At 45.5% G+C, this 22957-nt stretch overlaps 2 protein-coding genes across 2 annotated transcripts in view; one reads left to right on the top strand and one right to left on the bottom strand.

The window, feature by feature from the left end:
- Window positions 1-22957, bottom strand: part of SYN2 (synapsin II) — a 188165-nt gene that overhangs the window by 16519 nt on the left and 148689 nt on the right. The window contains exons 6-10 of the mRNA XM_011952319.1: window positions 13759-13821; window positions 13213-13355; window positions 8398-8472; window positions 7221-7323; window positions 5796-5945 (exon numbers count right to left, since the gene is read on the bottom strand). Coding sequence (XP_011807709.1) covers window positions 5796-5945; window positions 7221-7323; window positions 8398-8472; window positions 13213-13355; window positions 13759-13821 — 534 coding nt within the window. The remainder of the gene's footprint in view (window positions 1-5795; window positions 5946-7220; window positions 7324-8397; window positions 8473-13212; window positions 13356-13758; window positions 13822-22957) is intronic.
- Window positions 15194-21416, top strand: TIMP4 (TIMP metallopeptidase inhibitor 4). The gene is made up of 5 exons (XM_011952317.1): window positions 15194-15842; window positions 17057-17154; window positions 17593-17707; window positions 20022-20146; window positions 20776-21416. The coding sequence occupies exons 1-5, from the start codon at window positions 15704-15706 to the stop codon at window positions 20971-20973; spliced, it is 675 nt and encodes a 224-aa protein (XP_011807707.1). The 5' UTR covers window positions 15194-15703; the 3' UTR covers window positions 20974-21416.

The raw sequence follows: 22957 nt of genomic DNA, 5'->3' as shown, positions 1-22957 counted from the left end.
TAGTGACAACACCTAAGGGCTCAGCTGGCCATGTAAAGTCCTGGCTGGGATGCAGGTAATGTTCCTTGGTTCACATCCTTTCCACTTGCACACTACCAAGATCATCCATAGGACCTGACATCAATCCAATAGGCTGATAGGGCTGTTAAAGATGCCTATTCCAAATGATGAACTCACTCAACAAATATGTATTACAATGGCACATCAAAGGGAGTGGGGTAGGAGTGGTTTGCTTGGTGGGAAGAGTATTTTATCAACGTCATTTGTATAGAATTGCTATCATATGTTGATAATAAAAAGCAGGCCAACTTAGTTATTTTAAAAATTTTCTATAGTCAACTGCTTGCACCTGGGCAAACCACTCTCACCTGCCTCCCCTTGGTACACCCTTGATGTATTAAATGGCTACTAGGTGCTAGATACTGTTGCCCTAGAGATATAGCCATAAACAAGTCTGTACTCTTGAGAACCTTACATTTTAGTAGAAGAGACAATGAAATAGACAAGAATAATCTCAACTGGTAGTAAGCATTATGCAGAAAAGTAAAGAAGGGGGAGGTGGTAGCCAGTGATTAGGTGGCAGCTTTGGATTGGATAGTTGAGGAAGTATCAGTTATACTGTTAAGGAAAAGCCAGTTATCGCCGGGCACAGTGGCTCATGCCTGTAATCCCAGCACTTTGGGAGGCCAAGGCAGGTGGATCATGAGGTCAGGAGATCGAGACCATCTTGGCCAACATGGTGAAATCCCATCTCTACTAAAATACAAAAAATTAGCCGGGCGTGGTGGCACGTGCTTGTAGTCCCAACTACTTGGGAGGCTGAGGCAGGGGAATCGCTTGAACCCGGGAGGCGGAGGTTGCACTGAGCTGAGATGCGCCACTGCACTCTAGCCTGGCGAGAGAGTGAGACTCCGTCTCAAAAAAATGCAAAGCTAAGAGGGAAGAGCATTTCAGAGAGAGAGCACAGCCTAACACAAAGGTCCTTACCAGTGTGGCTAGGGCACAGTGAGCAATAGTTAGGATAGTACAAGGGCAAAGAGGCAGGTAGGGGCCTACATAAATTGCTTGGGAAAAACAGTGTTGTGGGGACAAGATTAAGAGGAAAAACTAGAGTTCTGTGTTATGTTTAGGGTGCCCTTAAGATATGCAAGTAAGGATGTCAACCAAGAATTAGAAATGTGAGTCTGGAGTTTGAAGGGGTGGTCAGGGCAGGAGATAGATACGGGCTGGCCAAGACCACCAACAAATATATACATTGACCAAGTTCTGGGGCACTGATGTTTAGACACTCAACAGAAGTGGAAGAATCAGCAAAGGAGGCCAAGAAGGGGAAGCCCAATGATGTAGAATGAAAACCAAGCAAGGGTGGGGTCTCAGGGGCCTAGAAAATAGTGTTTAGAGGAGGGAGTAGTCAACTGCATCAAATGCTACTGAAAAGTCTGAAAGATTAGAACAAAAGTGACCACTGGGCTCAGTGACATGGAGATGCCTTTTTTTTTGAGACAGAGTCTCGCCTCTGTCACCCAGGTGCAGTGGCGCGATCTCGGCTCACTGCAATCTCCACTTCCCGGGTTCAAGTGATTCTCCTGCCTCAGCCTCCCAAGTAGCTGGGATTACAGGCACCCGCCACCACACCCAGCTAATTTTTGTACTTTTAGTAGAGATGGGGTTTCACCATGTTGGCCAGGCTAGTCTCGAACTCCTGACCTTGTGATCTGCCTGCCTTGGCCTCCCAAAGTGCTGGGATTACAGGCATGAGTCATGGCACCTGGCCTCATGGAGGTGACTTTGACAAGGGCAATTTCAGTGGGATGGTGGGAGTGGGATGCTGACTAGAGAGGACAGGAGAGAAAATGTGGTAAAAGGGAGACGGTGGCTAAAACAACTTTCCAATAATCTTTTGGAAAAAGAGAAATTGATGGTGGAGAAGAGAGAAGACACTTGAAAACAAAAAGGAGATAGAATTTAGGTCACAAGTGGAGGGTGAGCCTTAGAGCAGATTCATGTGGGTGGAGGTGCAGATAAGTGGGTGGATGTGATAGCAGGGACACGAAGGTAATCTAGTTTGACAGTTCCATAGTCCTGGACTTATGATGGCTGAAATGTCTGCTCAAATGTAACCAATGAAAATGTGCTATTATCTAGAGAAAACTGGAGGTGGGAATATGACCAGTACAGTCATGGCTTTAAGCTCAAGTTGTGGAGTTTTGACAACTGTGGCTGACTGTTGGATGTCTTCTGCCTTCTGGGTGGCCTGAGGTCAAGGCACAAGGCTCAGGAGAAAGCTCATAGAGGTTACCAGAAGATACCATTGGAGAAATGATGACCTCTGAATTCACTCATTATTTCAATTTAGAATATAAACGTTTTGGGCAGCAACTTTAAGTCCTAAGGCTATTAACTAATTTTAAGTGCACACTCTGCATTTCCATGTTAGTCAACAGAAATGCAGATCAATAAGGCATAGTTCTTGCCCACAGGGGCTGAAAGTATTTGAGAAACATTTGCTATATTAACTTAATCATGTGTATAGTAAAGAATTTGGCTTTGCCCTAAGAGAATTCTGGCCTTTGTCTTTGGCTCCTTGGAAGTAACCTCTACACTCCTGGAGTTTCTGGAGTGATAGGAGTGTCTCTTGTCACTCACAGTAGGTCCCTCAGGCCACATGGTATTATCCTGACCTCCAAGGAGGGAGGAGCCAGAGGCTGAGTTCAACCAGGTGATCAATCAGTCATGCCTGCATGATGAAGGCCCAATAAAAACTGTGAACACTGAAGCTTAGAGGAGCTTTCTCAGTTGTTAATACTCTATGCATATTGTCACATATCAAAGCCAGGAGGGGAATAAGTCCTAACTAATGTAAGTTTTGTGTTTGAAACCCTCCCAAATTCTGCTCTACACATCTTCCTTTGGCTTAGTTTTGACCTGTATCCTTTCTCCATAATATACTGTAACTGTGAGTATAATAGCTTTCAGTGAGTTCTGAGTTCTTCCACAGAACGGTCAAACCTGAGAGTGGTTTTAGGAACTTCCTGAACTTTCAGGTGATGTTAGGAGTGAGGGTCTTATGGAGACTTTGCAGGTTGGCTAACTTCAGACTTTGCAGTTTGGCTAACTCCAGGTATTATGTGGCGTTAGAATTGAAAGGGATCTAGACATCATCTAATTCAACTCCATTTTATAGGTGAGGAAACAGAGGTCTAGAGACAGGAAGTGACTTGCCCAAGGTCACATAATGTTATAGCAGAGTGAGGATTAACCCTAGTGTGTCCTGACTCCCAGCATGGTATGCATTCCACAATATCCTTTGGATATGAATATAAGGCTGAGCAAAAAAAGCTTATCCTTGAGTCAAACTGACTTTGCTACAAGGAATTTCTGAAAGAGATGCTATATTTAGGGAACTTGTTCCTTGCTATGTTTTCTGCCTTGACGCTGACGTATTGTAGATTTCTCTTACAAAATGTTCAAGCTACAACATTTAATGTTTATAAAATAAGGGGCTTATACCAAAGAAGGGCTAATGCTTTTTGTGGGGTAGAGAATTTTGTTCTGTAAATTATCTCTTTGCTTCTTAACTTTTATACTTTAGATAACATTTTGTATAATATGGATTGTCTTGCTACAAGGGATCTTAGTGTGTTCAACCTTTAATTTTAGACACAAAGATGCTGAGGCACAGAAATGGGAAGAAACCTACCCAAGGTCACCTGGTAAGCAGTGGCAAGGACAGGGCTACATGCAGGTCTCCTGACTCTTAGCATGGCCTTCATTTTAGTTCAGAATGACTTTCCTTATAGAGGGTCATGAAAGTTTACACATTTTGTAAGTACTTAAGGGCCCTTCACAGAATCCCAGAGCAGCCCATTCTGTCTGGGTAATGTCAGGTTCTCTTACCCTGTCATAAATTCTTTAAGATACTACCAGATGTTCTCTGTTTTTCTCAGTATTAAAGGGAAGAAGGGACTACTTGTCACTCTTCTGCTACAGCAGGGACAAGCAGTAATCTGGTTTGCAGATTCTCTCTCATTATCTAGTGTGGACTAAAGGGCAGAAGTAGGATTCACATATCTTGATTCCATCACATTTACAAAATCATAAAATCTCACCATAGGCCTGATTTTTTTTAACCATGAAAATCTTTTTATCATCTCTAGTTAAATATAGTAATTAAATAGTGGGTTTGTATCTCTAACAGGCAATTAACTTTTGTTTTCCTAGTTACCCTACTGTGATTCTCTAGTAACTAAAACACTCATAAGAGCTAATATATAACAACATACCATCACACAGGGCTATTCTCAACTCAGATACCCAGAAAGAGTCAGGGTCCACATTTATTAGCCCAGAAGTTCCCATTTATCAGGATTAGTGAAGATGGAAGTATTCTACTCAAAGAAATTTTCAGAGCATAAAAGGTCTCTAGATATCAGTGGGGAAACTTGAGATCCAGAGAGGGAACTGACTTATCAATTGTTACACTGTTTTATGTGCTGGTCACAAAGCAAATAAATGAAGAGTCTAGGATTCAAATTTGGGTAGTTCTCACTTCAAAGCCCACACTCTGAATCACTATTCTATTCTACCTCCCTAACTGTTTAAAGTTGGATTTTGAAGGAAAGCTATCTGAGAGAATTCTCATTTATAAATAATAAAACTTGAGCCCAAGAAAGACTAGTCATTTCCCCACAAACTTACACAGCTATTTAGAGGAAGAGCTAGACTTAAGATTCAGTTTTTGATTCATTGTCCCAAATTCTTTTTTTTTTTTTTTTTTTTGAGATGGAGTCTTGCTCTGCCACCCAGGCTGGAGTGCAATGGCCGGATCTCAGCTCACTACAAGCTCCGCCTCCCGGGTTTACGCCATTCTCCTGCCTCAGCCTCCTGAGTAGCTGGGACTACAGGCGCCCGCCTTGTCGCCCGGCTAGTTTTTTGTATTTTTAAGTAGAGACAGGGTTTCACCGTATTAGCCAGGATGGTCTCGATCTCCTGACCTCGTGATCCGCCCGTCTCAGCCTCCCAAAGTGCTGGGATTACAGGCTTGAGCCACCGCGCCCGGCTGTCCCAAATTCTTAACATTTCATAGTATAAACACTTAGTGGAGTTGGGGATACTTTTGAAAGATGAGATCCCTCTTGCATGGGAATAAAGACCTTTCCCTGCCACAGGGTCTGATGTTCCACAAAACTTCAGTGTGGATTTCCCACTAGACCCGCAGCTCGAATGCTGTTGCCATGAGTGTGATTGGCCGACTGAAGAAGGCCACTTCTCTCTTAGGAAAGAAAGATTTCTAATTTGAGTTTTGCTTTGTCACTCTCTCCCAGAATGAGGGACCTGATTCTCCCCTTTCCAGACCAGCTTATTTCTCAGAAAGAGCCTTCCTTATTTACAAAGATAGCAGGCTCGACACAGTGAAGCAGTGAACAGACAGTAAGTGATGTGACCCAGCTCTTCCTCAAATACCTCTCAGTTTTAAAATGGGAGCATCCTGAGTCCCACGTGAAACTGGCTCTGGTTCCCTGGAGACTTCAGGTTCAGAGGAAAGAGATCCAGTGCTCCCCTGGTTAATTATGTAATTGATATTGCAGATTGCTGAGAAGGCCCCTATAAAGGGTGGTGAAAAATAATCAGGCCTCCAGGGGAAAGGGAAGGGAAGGAAGAGGGAGATGTCTTCTTAGATCCCATTTAGGCCTGTGGGCATCTGGCCTGTACTCCATTCTTTAGGCCACCAACATCTAGAGCAGTGGGCTTGGGAATGGTTCTTGGCTCTGCTGTGTCTCTTCCTAGCTGCTTACCTGTGGCTGCTGGGTTGTTAGGGGTCTCTGAGGAGACAGGGCAGGAGTCCTGGATAGTAGCTGGTTCATCTTGCTGATGACTAGTTCGGTGATGAGTTGCCTGTCCTCCACCTGATGTTCCCCAATCAGTGGCATGCTACAGTCCATGACCTGGTGGGAGACGTGTCCCAGGTGAGGAAAGGGGTCTGGAAACATAAAAGGCCTGGTACAATCTTTCAGAATGGGTAGGAATTAAGCCAGCAGAGATGGACTGGAGATGAAGCAGGAGTTCTTGTCTTCAGCTGGAAGTATGATCATTTGCAGAAATAGGATCTTTGTCACTTCCTTCTACAAACCTTTGCCTCAGGTCTTTTCCCCAGGCTTTACCCATGCCAGGGCTCAGTGAGACCACAAATTGCTGAATGAAGGTAGCCAGAAGAGGTAGAAAGCAAGGAGAGGGTAGAGCCTCAGGGCGCAAAAGTTTGCAGGCAGGGAGCAGGTAGATGTGAAAGGCATCCCCTTAAATCTCTGATTAGGAGCATGCGCTTTTCATCTCTATTACTTTTCACCCACAGAATCTCTGTCTCCAAGCATGCTCTGCTCACTAAATGACCAGGTTCATCCCTCTGTACCTGAACTGGGATGCCCTCCCTTCTCACCACTAATCCTGGTTCTTCCTGTACCTCAAGGCTCAGATCAGTGTTTTCATCCTTTAGGAAGTGTCTGCCTCACAGACTCCATAGTCCAACTTTCTCAATTATGGGTGAGAAAACAGAGGCCCACCTAGTAAGGAGAGGTGTGACCATTCAGAAGGTTACAGACCATGCAGGAAATGAGAGAGATTCTGAATTTGAAGCCTACTTTGGGCTCCTGACACCAATATCCTGGAAATACCACCAAACTCTTAGCAAGGAGTCTTTCCTGCTCCCAGCCAGATTGGGTAGGAATGTGTTGAAGGATTCATACTGCCACTGGCTTTCCTTTAAAACAGGAAAAGGGAGTCAGCAAAGTTGTGTTAGAGGACCAGGCAGAGTAGTGTCTCCAAGGCTCAGAGCGATGCTAAGAAGAATGTCCTGCATCTGGCGCCCGGCTGAGACACTGATTCACTCTGTGGTCTTGGGAACATGTTCATGGTGTTAGGCCTCAGTTTCCTCACCTGTGAAATGAGCAGGTTGGACAGAATGACTCCCAAGGGTGGCTTTCTGAGACAGAGAATGGTAACATCACTACAGCCTTCCCAGAGGAATGGCTAGTATCCCAGGAACCCATATCCAACATCTTTTACTCCTGGTGTGGATCAGCCTAGCAGGTTGGAAACAATAGCCACCCACTGATCTTGCTGGAACATTTCCATGGTTCAGGAGACCCTAAATTAAAGGCAGTCCGAGCTGCCCACATAGTTCTTAAGCCTTGGGAGTTATCTCTTACTGCTTGGTCCAGACTTACCTCAAAAATGTAGTCTTTCCCATCTTTGCCATGTACAGCTTTGACGGCACAGATGTCCAGGCCGCCAAACATCTCAGAGCAGGTGTCCACCCACAGTTTGTACCTGGAGGTGATGGGGAGGTGTCCTGAAGCTGGGGCAATTCGCTCACCACAAAGCTTGCTTGCCAGTCAGGCTCTCCTTGCTGCCTCCATCTCTCCCACCTCCCATCCCCACTGCTCCCTCCATCTACGTGCATCAAGCAATACCCTTATTTACAGTGCCCTCCTCCATCTGCTTTCCAGATCCTACCCATTTTTGCAGACCCAAAGCAGTTCTCACCACCTCTAGAAGGCCTCCTTGGCTATTCCAGCCCATGCCAATTACTCCTTCCTTGGAGCTTCTATGGTATGTACAGTCATCTTTTCCCATAGGCTGTTAGAAGAAGCCATGCTACTTCTTGACCACTTGCTGCTTAGAAACTTCTTCCACCAGATACTCTAGGTCATCATCCCTAAATTCAGCCTTCCATAAATCCCTAGGGCATGGACACAATGCGGCCAAATTCTTTGCTATGAAGTGGCACGTGTGACCTTTGCTTCAGTTCCCAGCAAGTTTCTTATTTCCATCTGAGACCTGTTAGCCTGGCCTTCACCGTCCATAGTTTTATGAGCATTTTGGTCACAACCACTTAACCAGTTTTTAAGAAGTTCTGAACTTTCCCTCAGCTTCCTATCTTCTTCTGAGCCCTTCAACTCTTCCAACCTCTGCCCGTTACCCAGTTCCAAAGCCAATTCCACATTTTCAGGTATCTTTATAGCAACACCTCACTCCTTGATTAGTCTGTTTTGTGTTGCTATAAAGGAATACTTGAGGCTAGGTAATTATAAAAAAAAAAAAAAAGGTTTATTTTGGCTCATGGTTCTGCAGACTGTACAAAAAGCATGGTGCCAGCATCTGCTTCTGGTGAGGCCTCAGGAGGCTTTTACCTATGGTATGGCAGTCTTTATCTCTATCATCTGTCTTTATCATCAGTTCTGCCTGATCTTGTTAAATGGGATACTTGGGCCTTTTGTAAAACGTTTTATCTGTCCTGTTTGCTTCGTGACTCCCTTTGGACAGAGCTTAATTCCTAAACTTCTTCATCTAAGGAAGCCTCCCTCTCACTGGGTTGGAAACTGGACTCCTTCTCTCACTCACCTGTCTGACATGGCGATCTGCTCCAGCATTGCAGAGCCAGTGTTCGTCTTCCAGTTCCCTGAGATCGATGTCCTCCTGCAACAATATCCCACCAGGATAGGACAGGCAGTGAGCCACACCAGCAAGAGGAGGGCATGAAACTTTCCAGAATTTTAGCTCTCTGTTGCTTTCCACATCTGCTTCTCCCACAAATAGCCCAGAGGTCTGTCTGCTGAGCCCAGAGCCTGGGTGCCTCTGCCAAATCCCCACCTGCAATACCCTCCTCCTCTCTACAAGGGTCTTGCCCAGACAGCTCTGGCTCCACAGAGCCTTCCCTGATCTCTCAACTGGATGACCTCTTACTGTCCTTAGAACTCCTACAGGACTTTGCTTCTGCCTGATTTTCAAACTTAAATCTACTTTTTATTTTATTTGATCTGAGTCTTAAGTTCAGATTTTTCCACAACCCTGAAAACCACTTGAAGGTATATATCATGTCTTGTGTTCCCAGAAGCCTACCCATTCAGTATCTATACTGACTCAATACATACAAACTGAATTCCATTGATCCTGAGAACTCCTGCAGGGTTCTTTATCAATATCTCTGAATGTCTTCCTTACTGGCTCACTCATTCATTCATTCAGTGTTAATTTCTGAAGGCCACTATAATACTAGCAACGTGACTCTGGGCAAGTCAATTAACTTTGGCAAGTTAATTAATTTCAGGGTTAAGTTGCCTTGTCTGTCAAATGGAGCCAATGGCATCAAGCCATCAGCCTCTTCTCTGCTGTGCCCATGGCACCCTCCATCCATGAATATGTGTCAGTGTCAACTAGTCTTAGACTAAACAGGAGGTGGATTACTTGGTTTCTGGTTCTGGATTTGCTCTTGATGGGCTGGATGACCTTCACAGAGTCATTTCGCCCCTCTGAGCCTGTTATCTGTTAACACAGGGCTGTCAGAAAGACGAAATGATACAGGTTTAAATTAACTATGAACACCCAAAATATGTCTTTTTAATTATTAGCCTTCACCTGGACACAGTCAAGAGGAAGGAGATGGCCTAAGGGACAGAAGAGTCCTGCTTACATTGTTGACAGAGCCCTTCCTGTGCTGCCCTTATCATTCAGTACTGTTAGAGAGTGGTCTCCCCAGAGATCTGATTTCAGACACTGAAGAACCTAGATATATGGCTCATTTTTCAGAACCACGAGGTGGCCCCATGAGTTAACGAATGGGGTCACAACAGTCCTTAAGCTTGAACAGTACTGACTGCTTTCCAAGGTGACTCCTCACCAAACCCCTCATTTCAAACCCCCTATTGTGAGTAGGCTGAAATTCTTGCCCCTGCTTGAGAGATAAGAAAAATAAGACTCAGAAAGGTTAGAGGACTTGTCTGAGATTATATATAGTCCAAACAGGTATGAGATAAAAGTCCAGGAATCTTGGTTTCCTCACATGACGTGCTTTTCCCTACACTCCACTACCTAATTCAGGAAAGGCAAAGAAACAAACTACTGAGTGGCTGGCAAAACCTGAGTAGAAACACAAAAACAGAACCATAATAAAAATAACTCTGTCTTCTTAACATTTGCGGTTTACAAATGTGTCCTTGTGACCAGACTGCTCAAGGCAGGGGCAGAGAGTCACTCACTTCCATGTCCCCAGCACAGAGCCATAGCACATAAGAGAGTCTCACAAACTTTGGATTTGTACACTGACTCCCACGATTTTCAGGTTGCATATCCAACTCAACCTGAGCCAAAATTCATTTTACCATTCTATCTGTAGGTGTTAACTTTCTTCCCACGATGCTTCCTTGGTTTATCAGGATATTCCTACTGCCCTGATGCATAACACAATGTGAAGCAGTGTTTCATCTATAGGCTTATTTATTTCATTAGTAGTAATATTAATAATTTTCATAATGTGAGAAGGCTTCACTTCAAAACGAGAAGTCTCAGTAGTAGAACCTTTCAATCACAAATTTTGAATGACTTCATGGCTGCCCATCACCATACCATATATTTGAAGGACTCACTTACATAAACGCTTAAAATAAGAAAGTTAGGGCCGGATGTTATGGTTCATGCCTATAATCCCAGCACTTTGGGAGGCCAAGGCAGGCAGATTATGAGGTCAGGAGATCGAGACCATCCTGGTCAACATGGTGAAACCCCGTCTCTACTAAAATACAAAAAATCAGCCAGGTGTGGTGGCGGGTGCCTGTAGTCCCAGCTACTCAGGAGGCTGAGGCAGGGGAATCGCTTGAACCAGGGAGGCGGAGGTTGCAGTGAGCTGAGATTGTACCACTGCATTCCAGCCTGGTGACAGAACGAGACTCTGTCTCAAAAAAAAGGAAGACACTGAACCCTATATAATTGGTTTCAAGCCAGTCCTATAACCTCTATGACTTTTTCAACATTTAAGATACTAGAAAAAACATTATATAACCCTGTTGAAGTTAATTTATAGGTTAAAATCCTTTTTGAGTGGATAATAACAACATCCTTACATTTGCATGGCACTTTAAACTTTGCAAAGCTCCCCAACACTTCACACTGTTCTCTAACAATGGGATGCAAGGCATAGATCCATACAGGCTACCTGAGGCATGTGGGAGCAGAGGGGACACTGAGAGGCCATTCTCTAGACCCAAAAATCATCTGACCTCCACAGCTGACCCACATTATTGCCTACCGCAGATGGAGGCAGGAATGGTACCTTCTTCACACCAAAGTGGCTGTCTCTGGATCTCCACGGAGATTGCTGGGGTAGACGAAAAGAATCCCAAGCCTGATCTTGGCTACTGCTAAGTCAATTCCTTCTTCTGAGAGCAGGAATATAGCCACAAGTTTGGGGAAGAAGTGTGGTGAAGAGAAGCTAAGAGGGCCTAAACATTTCTCATTACACATAAAAAAGTAAGTAAATGTTATCTAAAGTTTCTCTGGTCACCCACCCTTCATCAATGTTTTGGAATTCTCTTTTTTTATGCTTCATTTTAAGTTGTTTCTTGAAACCCTAACCCTTAAAAATTAGGTGTCTTCTTTTAAGGATCAAGATACTTTTACTCCACTGTTATCATTAATGTTTTGTATTTATTTAGGGGATTTTAAAATTATAGGATAGATAATCTGCTTTCCTAGGTGCCTGAACATATATATATATTTTTTGCTTCTTTTAGCAAGTTTTTATAATGGTTTTTAAATTATTCTGTCTTAGATTGTGCATATTTCTTTTCTTTTTTTGAGACAGGCCGGAGTGGTGCAATCACAGCTCACTGCAGCCTTGACCTCCCAGGCTCAAGTGATCCTTCCACCTCAGACTCCCAAGTAGCTGGGACTACAGGCAAGCACCACCACACCCAGCTAATTTTTGTATCTTTTGTAGATAATGTGGTCTTACCATGTTGCCCAGGTTGGTCTAGAACTCCTAGGCTCAAGCAATCTGCCTGCCTTGGCCTCCCAAAGTGCTGGGATTACAGATGTGACCCACCACACCTGGCCACATTGTGCGTCTTTCTAAAGCAATCCTAAATCTTTTCTGGAAGCAAGAAGACTATAAATATAAAGTTATAAACTAAAAAAGTACAAATCTTGACAATAAAGGTAAAATACATTCTATGCCTCAGTTTTCCACAAGGGTTCTTCCCTGAATACTTATTAGTGCTTATTAATGTTCCTGCTGCTATACAAGGTAGTGGAGATGCAGAGATGATTCTATCATTCTTGTCCACAAGGAGCTCAGAGTCTGGAGGAGGAGGGTGACACAAAACACATGTGTGGCAAGGGCTAACCAGGAGGTGTGTGAAGAAGGGTGGTATGGGACAGGAGTGCAAGGAAGGGGCCTAAGTCACTCTAGGAGTGGGGAGTGTAAGTAGTGAAAAGGTAGGTAAGAGAAGAAAAACAGACACAGGTGGGGAAGGGAAAGGGAACGCTGCTCAACCTTGAAGTCTGTTAAAGTCCCAAGTGACCAAGATCAAATCTATATATTAATAATGTTCTTTCTTTGTAAAGAAAACACCACTGTAAACTTTTTTAGTGGGAGATTAATATTTCCAAAATTGTAATTATAAGCCACTTGCATTTTATGCATATTATGGAAAGTCAGGTAGTTTTGAAATCTTTTCCTTTACTGAATTCTAATGAAGGAAATTTTTAACTTTCCATCCTGGCAAATGGACACAGTTATAGAGAAGTCATGCACTGGGCTTTTAATATCTGTAGCATTTTTAGTGTTGGGTATTTACATCAGGAACTTTTTAACTTCGAGCTGCAGCAGTCTGGGGAAGCCTATGGATTCCTTCCAATGAACACAATATATAAGATGTATAACCACATAAGACAGAGTACACGGGATCCCAGAGCTACCCAATTAGAGTTATCAAAAATATTAAACAAATCTGTGATTAGCAAAATATGTGTTTCTTTCTGAATAACAGGAGGCAGTGGCAAGTCTAACAACCACCATGATTTTAAAGTAGGAATGAGAATAATCCATAGACATATCTGTCTCAATTATAGTAAGATATAAGAATATCAGTAATTGCCTTTAGTGACAAACTCCTATGTACAGATAACTACCGTAGTCTGTTGTCTCTGTTCAAAATGAAGAGAAAGCTAAATTTCCCCTTAGAGGCAAGTGAAAATGAATATTAATGTATTTTCTCATCTTAGTTCACAGACCCCTCCTCTGACTTAAAAGGAACCCAGGTGGCACCCTCTCTCTGTTATCTGCCTATGGGCCATAAGAGGTTAAACTGAGAGTTGGTTGCAATGTGGAGGCTCCGATTTTCCACTGTGGTTGAGGAGAAAGCATATCCCACTCTTACTTACATGTAAGCCTTGTAGTTGTTGCCGATCTTCTGGACCCGGATGTCATACTTGGAGTCAATGAAAGGCTCTGCAGTGGCATAGGTCTGGGTAAGAGCCACCACACTGGCAATGTCCTGGAAGTCGTAGTGGTTTTCCACTTTGACCTAATGTTGGAGCAAGGCAGAAAGGGGGAAAGGGAGACACACACATACACACACTGAGAAGTCACAAGGGCCCTGAGCCTCCAAACCCACGAATATGTATCCGATCCAGACACTAATCTGGGTGCCACACCTTCCCAGGAGGCCCCTTTTCCCTAGCTTCCCTTCCCAGAACTCAGGGGCCACACTTGCTGCAAAGGACCCAGAGGACCAAGCAGGTGGCTTGCATTCTGCTTACTGAAAGAGGTCTGGTTGGGTGACACTCATGGCTTTAGAGGTGGCAAATCATCTTCTCTTTGGAAAGAATTCATCAGTGACAGAGGGAGAAGAGCAGTTCACAAATGGGCGCTCTGAAAACTGCCCTTCTTGGTTCAACCCTGAAGCATAGCAGGCCTCTCTGCCTCACCTTGCCCATGCCTGAGTGAGCGTGGCCAATCTTCACCACCACAGGGAACGTGGGCAGTGTCAGCTGAAATCAGAAAAGAAAGGAATAAACTGTCAGAGTGTGCCCATCTCTCTGTGGAATCCTACAAATACTTTTCTTGGGAATGCCCTTGGGAGGGTTCTTTAAAGAAAGAACTAGTCCAATCTACTTGCTTTACTGATTAAAAAACTGAGACCCATGGAATGACAGTGACTTTCCAGGGTCACACAGCATATTACTGGCAGTGCTACAGGAACCCTGTTCTCTTATTTGGTACACCCTACATCTTTAAAACGTATCCTTTGAAAGAAATAATGTTGACCCTGATGAAAAGTCAGACTCCTATGGGAACTAAGATTTGAACAGATATTGGGGGTATCTGGTCTGATGATTTCAGCATTCCTGGTTGAGGCCAGTCAAGGCTGGAAAACAGAACGTCAAAGGGCTTTAGAAATCACATAGTTCAACTCTACTTTATGGAGAAAAAACTGACGCCCAGAGAGGCAAAAGTCACAAAGCTATAGTGACAGTCAGAATTGGAATCCAGCCTCCCACTATTCAGTCCAGCACCACGTAGAAACATCCCACAGCAATAATCCCATGGAGATTTGGGATTTGGAGGCTTGGAACACTACGCTCAAACAGCAGACAAGGCTCTGGTCACAGTCACCCCCAAGTCCCCTGCTTCTTTGTTTTCTCTTTTTCTTCTTTTTTTTTTTTTGAGATGGAGTCTCATTCTGTCGCCCAGACTGGAGTGCAGTGGCACAATCTCAGCTCACTGCAACCTCTGCCTCCTGGGTTCAAGCCATTCTCTTGCCTCAGCCTCCTGAGTACCTGGGACTACAGGTGTAGGCCACCATGCCTGGCTAACTTTTGTATTTTTAGTAGAGATGGAGTTTCACCATGTTGGCCAGGGTGATCTCCAACTCCTGACCTCAGGTGATCAACCCGCCTTGGCCTCCCAAAGTGCTGGGATTACAGGTGTGAGCCACTGCGCCCAGTCTGCTTCTTCGTTTTCTAAGCTATCCCACCTTCTAGAACATGACAATAGTCTCCAGTGAGAAGGGACATGCAATAAAAATCAGCGTAGCCTAGGGCCTCGAGAGGGCTTTGAGGTCCAAGGTTTGCCTTAAGTAATGGGACACCTTGTGTTTTGTACCCACACCAAGAGCGCTGTCTCCAGCTATCTGGAGAGTCTGAGGCTCTGGGAGTGAGAAAGGGTTTCTAAAGCACTGGCTGCTTCTTTGACATCTCTCCCCACCCCCCAGGCAACAGAGCCAAGACACACACACCCCAACTTTCTCTGTCCTGTTCTATTACTGTTTGCTGTTGCTTTGGAGCCTCATAAATAGGGCATTGAAAGCACTTCCTGCAGCTGAAAGAAGCCCTGAGTAGCTCGTCTCATTCCCAGCGTGCAGCTCAGCAAGGGGTCCGTCCTTCTCTGTCACTGTCTCTTTTGCCTGTTGTAATTCTGTCTGCCTCTCTGGGACTCTGCCTGTCTCACTCTTTCTGGCTGTGCCTCTCCTCACTCTTGTTCTTTCTGCCTGAATCACAGCCCTCAGTCTTTCTGTCCTCATGCATTTGTCTTTGTGGCTCTTTCCATTTTTCTGCCCATGACACCATCCCCTCTCCCAGTGCTTTCCCTTTACTTCCAGACCGCTTCATGACTTAGGCAGGGAAACAGAGGCCAGGGCCTCTTTCCTGGCTTCCCTCTGCATCTTACTGAGTATGCAGGTCGGAAGAGCCTCGGGTCCTGCCGCTGCGGGTGGCCTAGAGCCAAAGGAAGGCGGAGCCCATCGGGGCGGGATTGGCCCTTAGGGCCACCTCATAAAGCCTGGGGCGAGGGGCACGACGGCCTTGGGAAGGAGCCCTGTTGGGGCTGTTCGGTCTGACAGACCTCACAGACTCAGTCGGGCTCTGAAGTGTCATGCCTGGGAGCCTCCGGCCCGTGCCGAGCTGGGCGCTGTTGCTGCGGCTGCTGGCGTTGCTGCGGCCCCCGGGGCTGGGCGAGGCATGCAGCTGCGCCCCGGCGCACCCACAGCAGCACATCTGCCACTCGGCACTTGGTGAGTCCGAGGTCCGCGAGGTCCACAGCAGGGGGTGGTTGTGGGGGATTAGTATCTGGCCAGCAGTAGACCAGGAGTCCAGAGGAAAAGGGAAGAGCTCAAATTCCGACCAGTTGCCTCTTGCTGAGGCTGATGGGTCGGGAAGGACCAGGCGCCATAGCAACCTTGCAAGCGCAGAACCTGACTGATTCATAAGGAAATGAAGATTGCGTCAGGGACTTCCATAGCGACGTCCCTCACTCTGGCCATACTGCAATTATGGAGTGTCACTGAACAAGGTGTCACCGGAGCTATCTGATGATTATTCTGAACTACTGGACTGGGGACAGAAAGGGGAGGGCAGAGGGCTTGCATTATAACTACCCGTGTCTGTCCAGGCCTATAACTGAGGTTGCCACCAAGCCCCTATCGCAACACACACTTTCTGTCCTTTCTTTTCCCTCTGCCTGGAATGCCCTCCCTCACACCCTTAAATTCCTGGCAGACTCCTACTCATCCTTCAAGATCTAACTTAGGTCTCTCCCCTTCTCTGCAGGCTCCCTGGCTCCTTGGTGCCGCCTCAGCATCTAACTGTCTTAGCGCTCCTACTATGCTGCGCTATTGTTCTTTACAAGTATGCCCTGCACTAGATCAAGAGCTCTGCAGGATGGGGACCCTGTCTTAATCACATCTATGGGCCTAGTGCCTAGTGCAAGGCCAGGCACAGAGGAAGAACGTCATCAATGGTTTTTGGTTATTAATGCTCAAATGGCAAGAGATGCAATACCTCAGTGCAGGGTCAGAAAATTTATGAATCCAGTAAACATTTACTAATGTCAACTGTAGGCAGGCTGAGAGGCCTTAACCACAGCAATAAACTTCACACCAGCTGCCCTGAAGGAGCTCCTCCTCCCTTCTGTACTCTGACTCCTACCCTGTGCCCCACTGCACAAATGGCTATGGAGAACTAGAGCTCTCCAGACTAACTGGTTCAAAAAGGCAGAAAGAGCTTAGCTGTTATAGAACCTAATAAGCCTGAGGGGTTTGGAACTTCCAGTGACTGCAGAGGAGGCGTTTCCAGGTCCCCCTTCTCACACATCACGTTGCTCACAACCCAGTCACACCAAAACCAAGAATTGCCCTATAGACTTCTTCAGGGACCCTGGATCATCGAGACTTCAGGTGTATTGCCCCCACCAGCTGCTAAAGGTTCCCTCTTTTCTCTTCCTATGCAGTGATTCGGGCCAAAATCTCCAGTGAGAAGGTAGTTCCTGCCAGTGCAGACCCTGCTGACACTGAAAAAATGCTCCGGTATGAAATCAAACAGATAAAGGTACATGGGGGCAGGCTGGGATGTATAGCCCCTAAGGCTGATGGAGGAAGTGGGGTCTGTGTTCTGGGAGGGCTGGTAGCTTTCAGGTGGCCTGGCTCAGTGATCCTTGGGTCTAGATGCTGAAGTGGAACTAGATGAGATTTGGAGGCAAAGCCCATAGAATCCCAGGGATATTGCAGGGGAGGGCCTCCGCGTCCATCTGGTCCCACAGCTGCTGGTGTATGGCACCGCTATAGGTACCTACTGGAATAAACCAAGGTTTAGGTGTTTGTTTTTTTAAGAGAGAAAATAACCCAGTAGGGACATCTGAGGACACAAAATCCTGAACTGGACTTCTGCTTAAATATTTAGGCTGAGAAATGAGAAACTTTTGCCTGTTAATATATGTAGTACACTCACTGACTCAATATTGCTTTTTTTTTTGTAACTGCCTGTCAGATGTTCAAAGGGTTTGAGAAAGTCAAGGATGTTCAGTATATCTATACACCTTTTGACTCTTCCCTCTGTGGTGTGAAACTAGAAGCCAACAGCCAGAAGCAGTACCTCTTGACTGGTAAGTTAAAGACCAGCAACTGGCCTTAATATAATAGATTCTGCCCTAGGGGAGGTAGTGAGAAAGGAGTCAGGGTCTTCCTTGGGCAGCAGGCTGAGCCAGGTGGCATTTTCTTGGGCATAAAACAGAGCTGTGTTAGTGACAGACAACCTCTGAGTTGGGAGGAGCCTGGTAACCTCCCTTTAAATGTAAGAGTTCTCATTACAGTGATCCTGGCTACTGTTTCACTATTTTAAGGACAGGTTGCTCACCCAGTATGGGGCAGCTGCTTCCATTTTCAAATAGTTTAAATCAGTATCAGATTTTTGGCAAAGTCAAAATCTCCTCTCTAAAACTGCTCCTTGCAGGTCAACTCTGCCTTTTCCACAGGACCTAATAGGAGCTTGAGTCTAACATAGTTCTGTCTCTGTGAACTTGGGCCCAGGCAGGATTCCTCCATACTGAATTGGTTTGGATAGAACAGTTAAAGAATCACACAAGAATATGACTCCATAAATGAATGCAACATTAAATTATTTTGGAGTTCAGGGAACAGAACTATTTGGTACCTGTGAACTATCAGGGAAGCTTTATTGTGTAAGTGGGATCTAAACTGGCCTGAAAACACAAAACAGTATTTAGAAAGAAAACAAGGGAAAGAAAAAGCACAGCTGTGGGGGCGGGAACAGGTGAAGGGATTTCACTATCTATCCACACATTCAGCAATGAATGACCACTTAAGTCACTGCCATGCCTTGGCCAGGAGAGTGGAGATTCAGTAACAAGGCACAGGCCTCAAAAGAGTTCACTGTCCAGACATGGCTCTTGAGTCACAGGCACTGGAGGCTACAATGATAAGGGCTTCCCAGCTCTGAAGATGTGAAATTGTGCAGAACTGAGGAGCTCCTGGACGGGAGAGGCAGAGGCAGGACACACTACTGAGCCCTGCAGTTCCCAGGTCTGGCAGACCAGGCCCTTTCAAACTCTGTTATCCCACCTCCTTCCTAAGCTCCTATCCTCTGTGTGTCTAGCCTGCTGCCAGGCATGGAGGTAAATCAGGGGAAATGAGGAAACATGTTCTCTGCCTTCAGGGAGGTCAAGTCTAACTGAGGATGGGGATAAATGACAAAAAACTAGTCTACGGAAAAGTTATCAATGGCACCCACGTCCTACAGGAGAAGGCACAAGCTCCTCTGCCTGGTGTTGAAAGCTCTTTGTGACCAGAGCACTGCTGCCCTCTCTAGCTTTGTCTTCTGTCATTTGTCAATGTCAGTTCCCAGCCCCTCACTTTCCCAAGAGCTGAACTCAGCTACCTGCAGTTGCAGAAGGTATGCTGCCAGGCTGTGTCCCCCTGCCTCTGCACAGGATAGATGCAATGACAGGAAGCCCTTCCCCCAACCTGTCTGGCAGGTGAACTCCCACTCATCCCTTCAAGGCCCAATGCAAGCAGAGTCTCCTCTGATATACCTTCCTTGTCCCACACCCCTTCCATAGATGGAAATAGTTGTATATTCCTTTGTTCTTATACTGCATTTTGTATAGAACTACACAATAGTGTAATTTCCCTTACTTACCTATCTACCCTACTCATTTGTAAGCTCCTTGGGAGCAGAGATCCTGTCATTTTTATATCTGTATTTCTGGTACTAGATCACAGTAGTCACTCAGTGAGTAAATGATTGAGCGACTGAGGTTCTAAAAGAGGTATGGGCTAGGTGGTCAGAGACGGCTTTGAGGTGGCACTGAAAGGGTCTTTGAAAGGTGAAAAGGAATTTCATAGGTAAAAAGGGGGAAATTTCCTATGGGGAAGGGGAAAGACTCACTAACCTAGAGCAGGAGACTGGCCTGTGCAGATACTGGGAAGGACTGGAAAGGGGGAAGGGGCCTATTATTTACTGAACATCTTCTGTGGGACCACAACTGTGCTGGGAACTTTATAGACATTCTCTCATTTAATCTGACAACTTTATAATTTTCATTTTCCAGCTGAGAGGTTATACAACTTCCTTAAGATCATTCAGCTAGTAAAAGAAAAGAAAGAGGGGGGTCCTACACAGGCTCTGACTTTAAAGACCACATTCTTCTCTCTGTACCATGCTAAACGAAAAGGCCTTCACCAGATCCCACAACTCTGCCTCATACAAATATAATCTGTTTATCTTTTTGCTAGAAAGATTATAGTAGTTTTATTTTTTGGTCCCTTTATTGAGTCCCATGCCACCACTGCCACCAAAAAGTCACTGGGGAGGCTGCAATTCTGGACTCAAGAACCTGGGCCCCTGGAGCTCCAGGAGAAGAATCTTCATGCTTGACTCTCCTCTGTCTCCCATTGAAGGTCAGGTCCTCAGTGATGGAAAAGTCTTCATCCATCTGTGCAACTACATCGAGCCCTGGGAGGACCTGTCCTTGGTGCAGAGGGAAAGTCTGAATCATCACTACCATCTGAACTGTGGCTGCCAAGTAAGGGAATGTCCATTTCCTAAGTCTTTAGGGATGGGGGAAGGGTTCTGAGCCTTCATTCATGCATGAATTCATTCACTTATTAGACTATACTTGAGATCTGCCATGGATCAGGCACTGTATGAAGTTGGGGATGAGAAAGCAATATAGTCTATAGGCCCTGATTTCAAAGTACTTACACTTTGGCTGGGAAGGTAGCCATCATAGGAGGCAGAACGAGATAACTGTAATACAGCCACCCTTTAAAGGAGTCTATTCTTTGCCAGCCACATTAATAGTAAATTTACTGTAAATGTTTAATTTTCTCTCCAAAACATATTTATGAAGAATTAAGATTTCCATTTCAACATGAAGAAATGGAAGCTCTGGGAAGTGAAGTGACTTGCTCAAGGTCAGTGGTAGAGTAAGGACCCTCGGAGCTGTCTGACTCCAGAGATGCCACTAAGTGGCAATATTGAATACGGGGAACCTTGGGGAAGAAGAATCCAGGGGAAGATTGGGGACTAGGAAAGGCTTGATAAGACAAGGGCATTTGAGATGGGCTGGAAGGGTATGTAGGAATCTGAAAGGCAGCAATGGAAAAAGAAGGACACCATACTCACTTTAATGTTGTGTGGCCATGACTCTAGATCACTACCTGCTATACAGTACCCTGTATCATCTCGGCCCCTAATGAGTGCCTCTGGACAGACTGGCTGTTGGAACGAAAGCTCTATGGTTACCAGGCTCAGCATTATGTCTGTATGAAGCATGTTGACGGCACCTGCAGCTGGTACCGGGGCCACCTGCCTCTCAGGAAGGAGTTTCTTGACATCATCCAGCCCTAGTAGGGACCAGTGACCATCACATCCCTTCAAGAGTCCTGAAGATCAAGCCGGTTCTCCTCCCCTGCAGAGCTTTGGCCATTACCACTTGACTTCTTGCTGCCAGCTAATAAGAAGTGCCAAGTGGACGGTCTGGCCACTGTCAGGGCAGGGAAGGGGCCATGACTTTTCTGCCCTGCCCTCAGCCTGTAGCCCCTGCCTCCTAAACCCCATTAGTCTAGCCTTGTAGCTTTTACTGCAAGTGTTTCTTTTGGCTTAGTTTGTTTTCTAAAGCCAGGATTATTCTCTTTCCTCCCCAGGAAAACGTGTTTTCCTTTGTCTTAATTATCTGGTAGGGGAGAAATGGTGAATGTCATACATATGAGATGGTATATCCTTGTGATGTACAATATCAGAAGGTGGGTTGACAGCATCATAAACAGACTGACTGGCGGGAATGAAAACAACAACATACTGTGGCTGTGTATCCTCTACTTCCCCTGTCTCACCTCATCCTAATCCTCTGATACACTTTCATCTGTTTGGGGGAGTCATTTGGGGGAAACAGAATCACTCAATGTGAGAGTTAGAATGGCCTAACCTGCCTCCCAATGCTGTTATCCCCTCTACACCATTTCTGGCAGAGGGTCCCGCCTGGTTAGCACCTCTTTGAATAAGAATGCACTTATTGTCTCAGAATAGGTACTACCTCTCCAGGTTAACTCTCCTTAACTGATGTTCATAAGGCTCCTCTTCTGTCTCTTTTAAATTACTAACATCTTCATTCCTATTTCAGAACCTTTTAAAAGCCACAAAGCCTTTTACTTACAGAGTTGAAATCCCCCTTTGTTGGCTTCTTACACCACAGAGAGGTGGTCCTCTCTTGAGGGCAAATTTCAGGATAGAGCACAAGAGAGAAATAGCACAAAGGCCCTCAAAGGGAAGGGACGGTAGGTAGGGAATATACTTGGCAATGGAAGCAATTTTTTTCCAGTGGCCAGCCCTGCTAGATTTTACAGCAGGAAAAAGCTAGTTTTGATCCCCAGAGAGCCCCCTAAACCCTTCAGCTGAGTACTCTCACCATTGTGTCTTGAGCTCCCTGAGATTCCCCAACCAAAGGACCCTTAGGGCTCCTCAGCCTCTGCAAGGCTTCCTGGCTTGCCCTGAAAGGAAAAGTCCTGATATTGGCCTCTAGGATTTATTAAGGACAAGAGCTTGAAGTTTCAGAGCTTCTCCCTGGGGAAGCTCTGGCAAAGATGACAGAGATGGTTCTTTTCAAGGCCCAAGGTTGTTTTTTGATATGTGGTCTGCTGCTAAGCAGGGTCATACACAATGTGTCAGAAGAAGGCTCTTGATTTGCAGAAATGGTGTAAACGGAGACCCCTTTTGGCCAAGGAAGTGGGGAGGTGGGAACAAACATAATCTCTGTTCCACTTGGAATGCTTTGCAGGGAGTCTTCATTGGTGGGTTAAGCAAGATCACCAATTGATCACACCAGCCTGGGGCAGAGGGTGTGGCGACAGGGAAGAAAGGAGTTTGAGCTCCAGGTCCCTGCACAGGAAAAACATTGGCAATAGCCTCCTTACCAACCAACCGTCCCATCTCTCTGCTCCTTCTGACTTACTAGGATGGCAGAAGGCACAGTATTAATCCAGCCTTATCACAGTTGTGGAAGTGCCAGGGGAATGGGAGAGTCAGGGGATTAATAATAGTAGGAGCAATGCCCTACATCTAGTAGAGTGCTTCACACTTTCCCAGATGCTATTACTTAATGAATCTCACTTAAATTGTGTATGTACCCTATTAGAGTATCCTGTGCAAGGATAATTATGCCCACTTGACCGTCTTATTGGAAACTGCACACAGGGAGGAAATGTAGCTTGTTCAACGACAAGTGGCATAGTCAGGGCTGGGACTCAAAAGCAGTAAGATCTGATTGTTGGTCCAGAAGTTTGTTATTCTCTCAGCTTGATTAAACTGCCCTTACTCCTGTTCTTCCCTATTCTAT

Source organism: Colobus angolensis, unplaced genomic scaffold (genome assembly GCF_000951035.1).
Source record: "Colobus angolensis palliatus isolate OR3802 unplaced genomic scaffold, Cang.pa_1.0 Scaffold34, whole genome shotgun sequence".
NCBI lineage: Eukaryota > Metazoa > Chordata > Mammalia > Primates > Cercopithecidae > Colobus > Colobus angolensis.
Note: the sequence above shows the minus strand (reverse complement) of the source record. Positions and strands in the feature narration are given on the sequence as shown.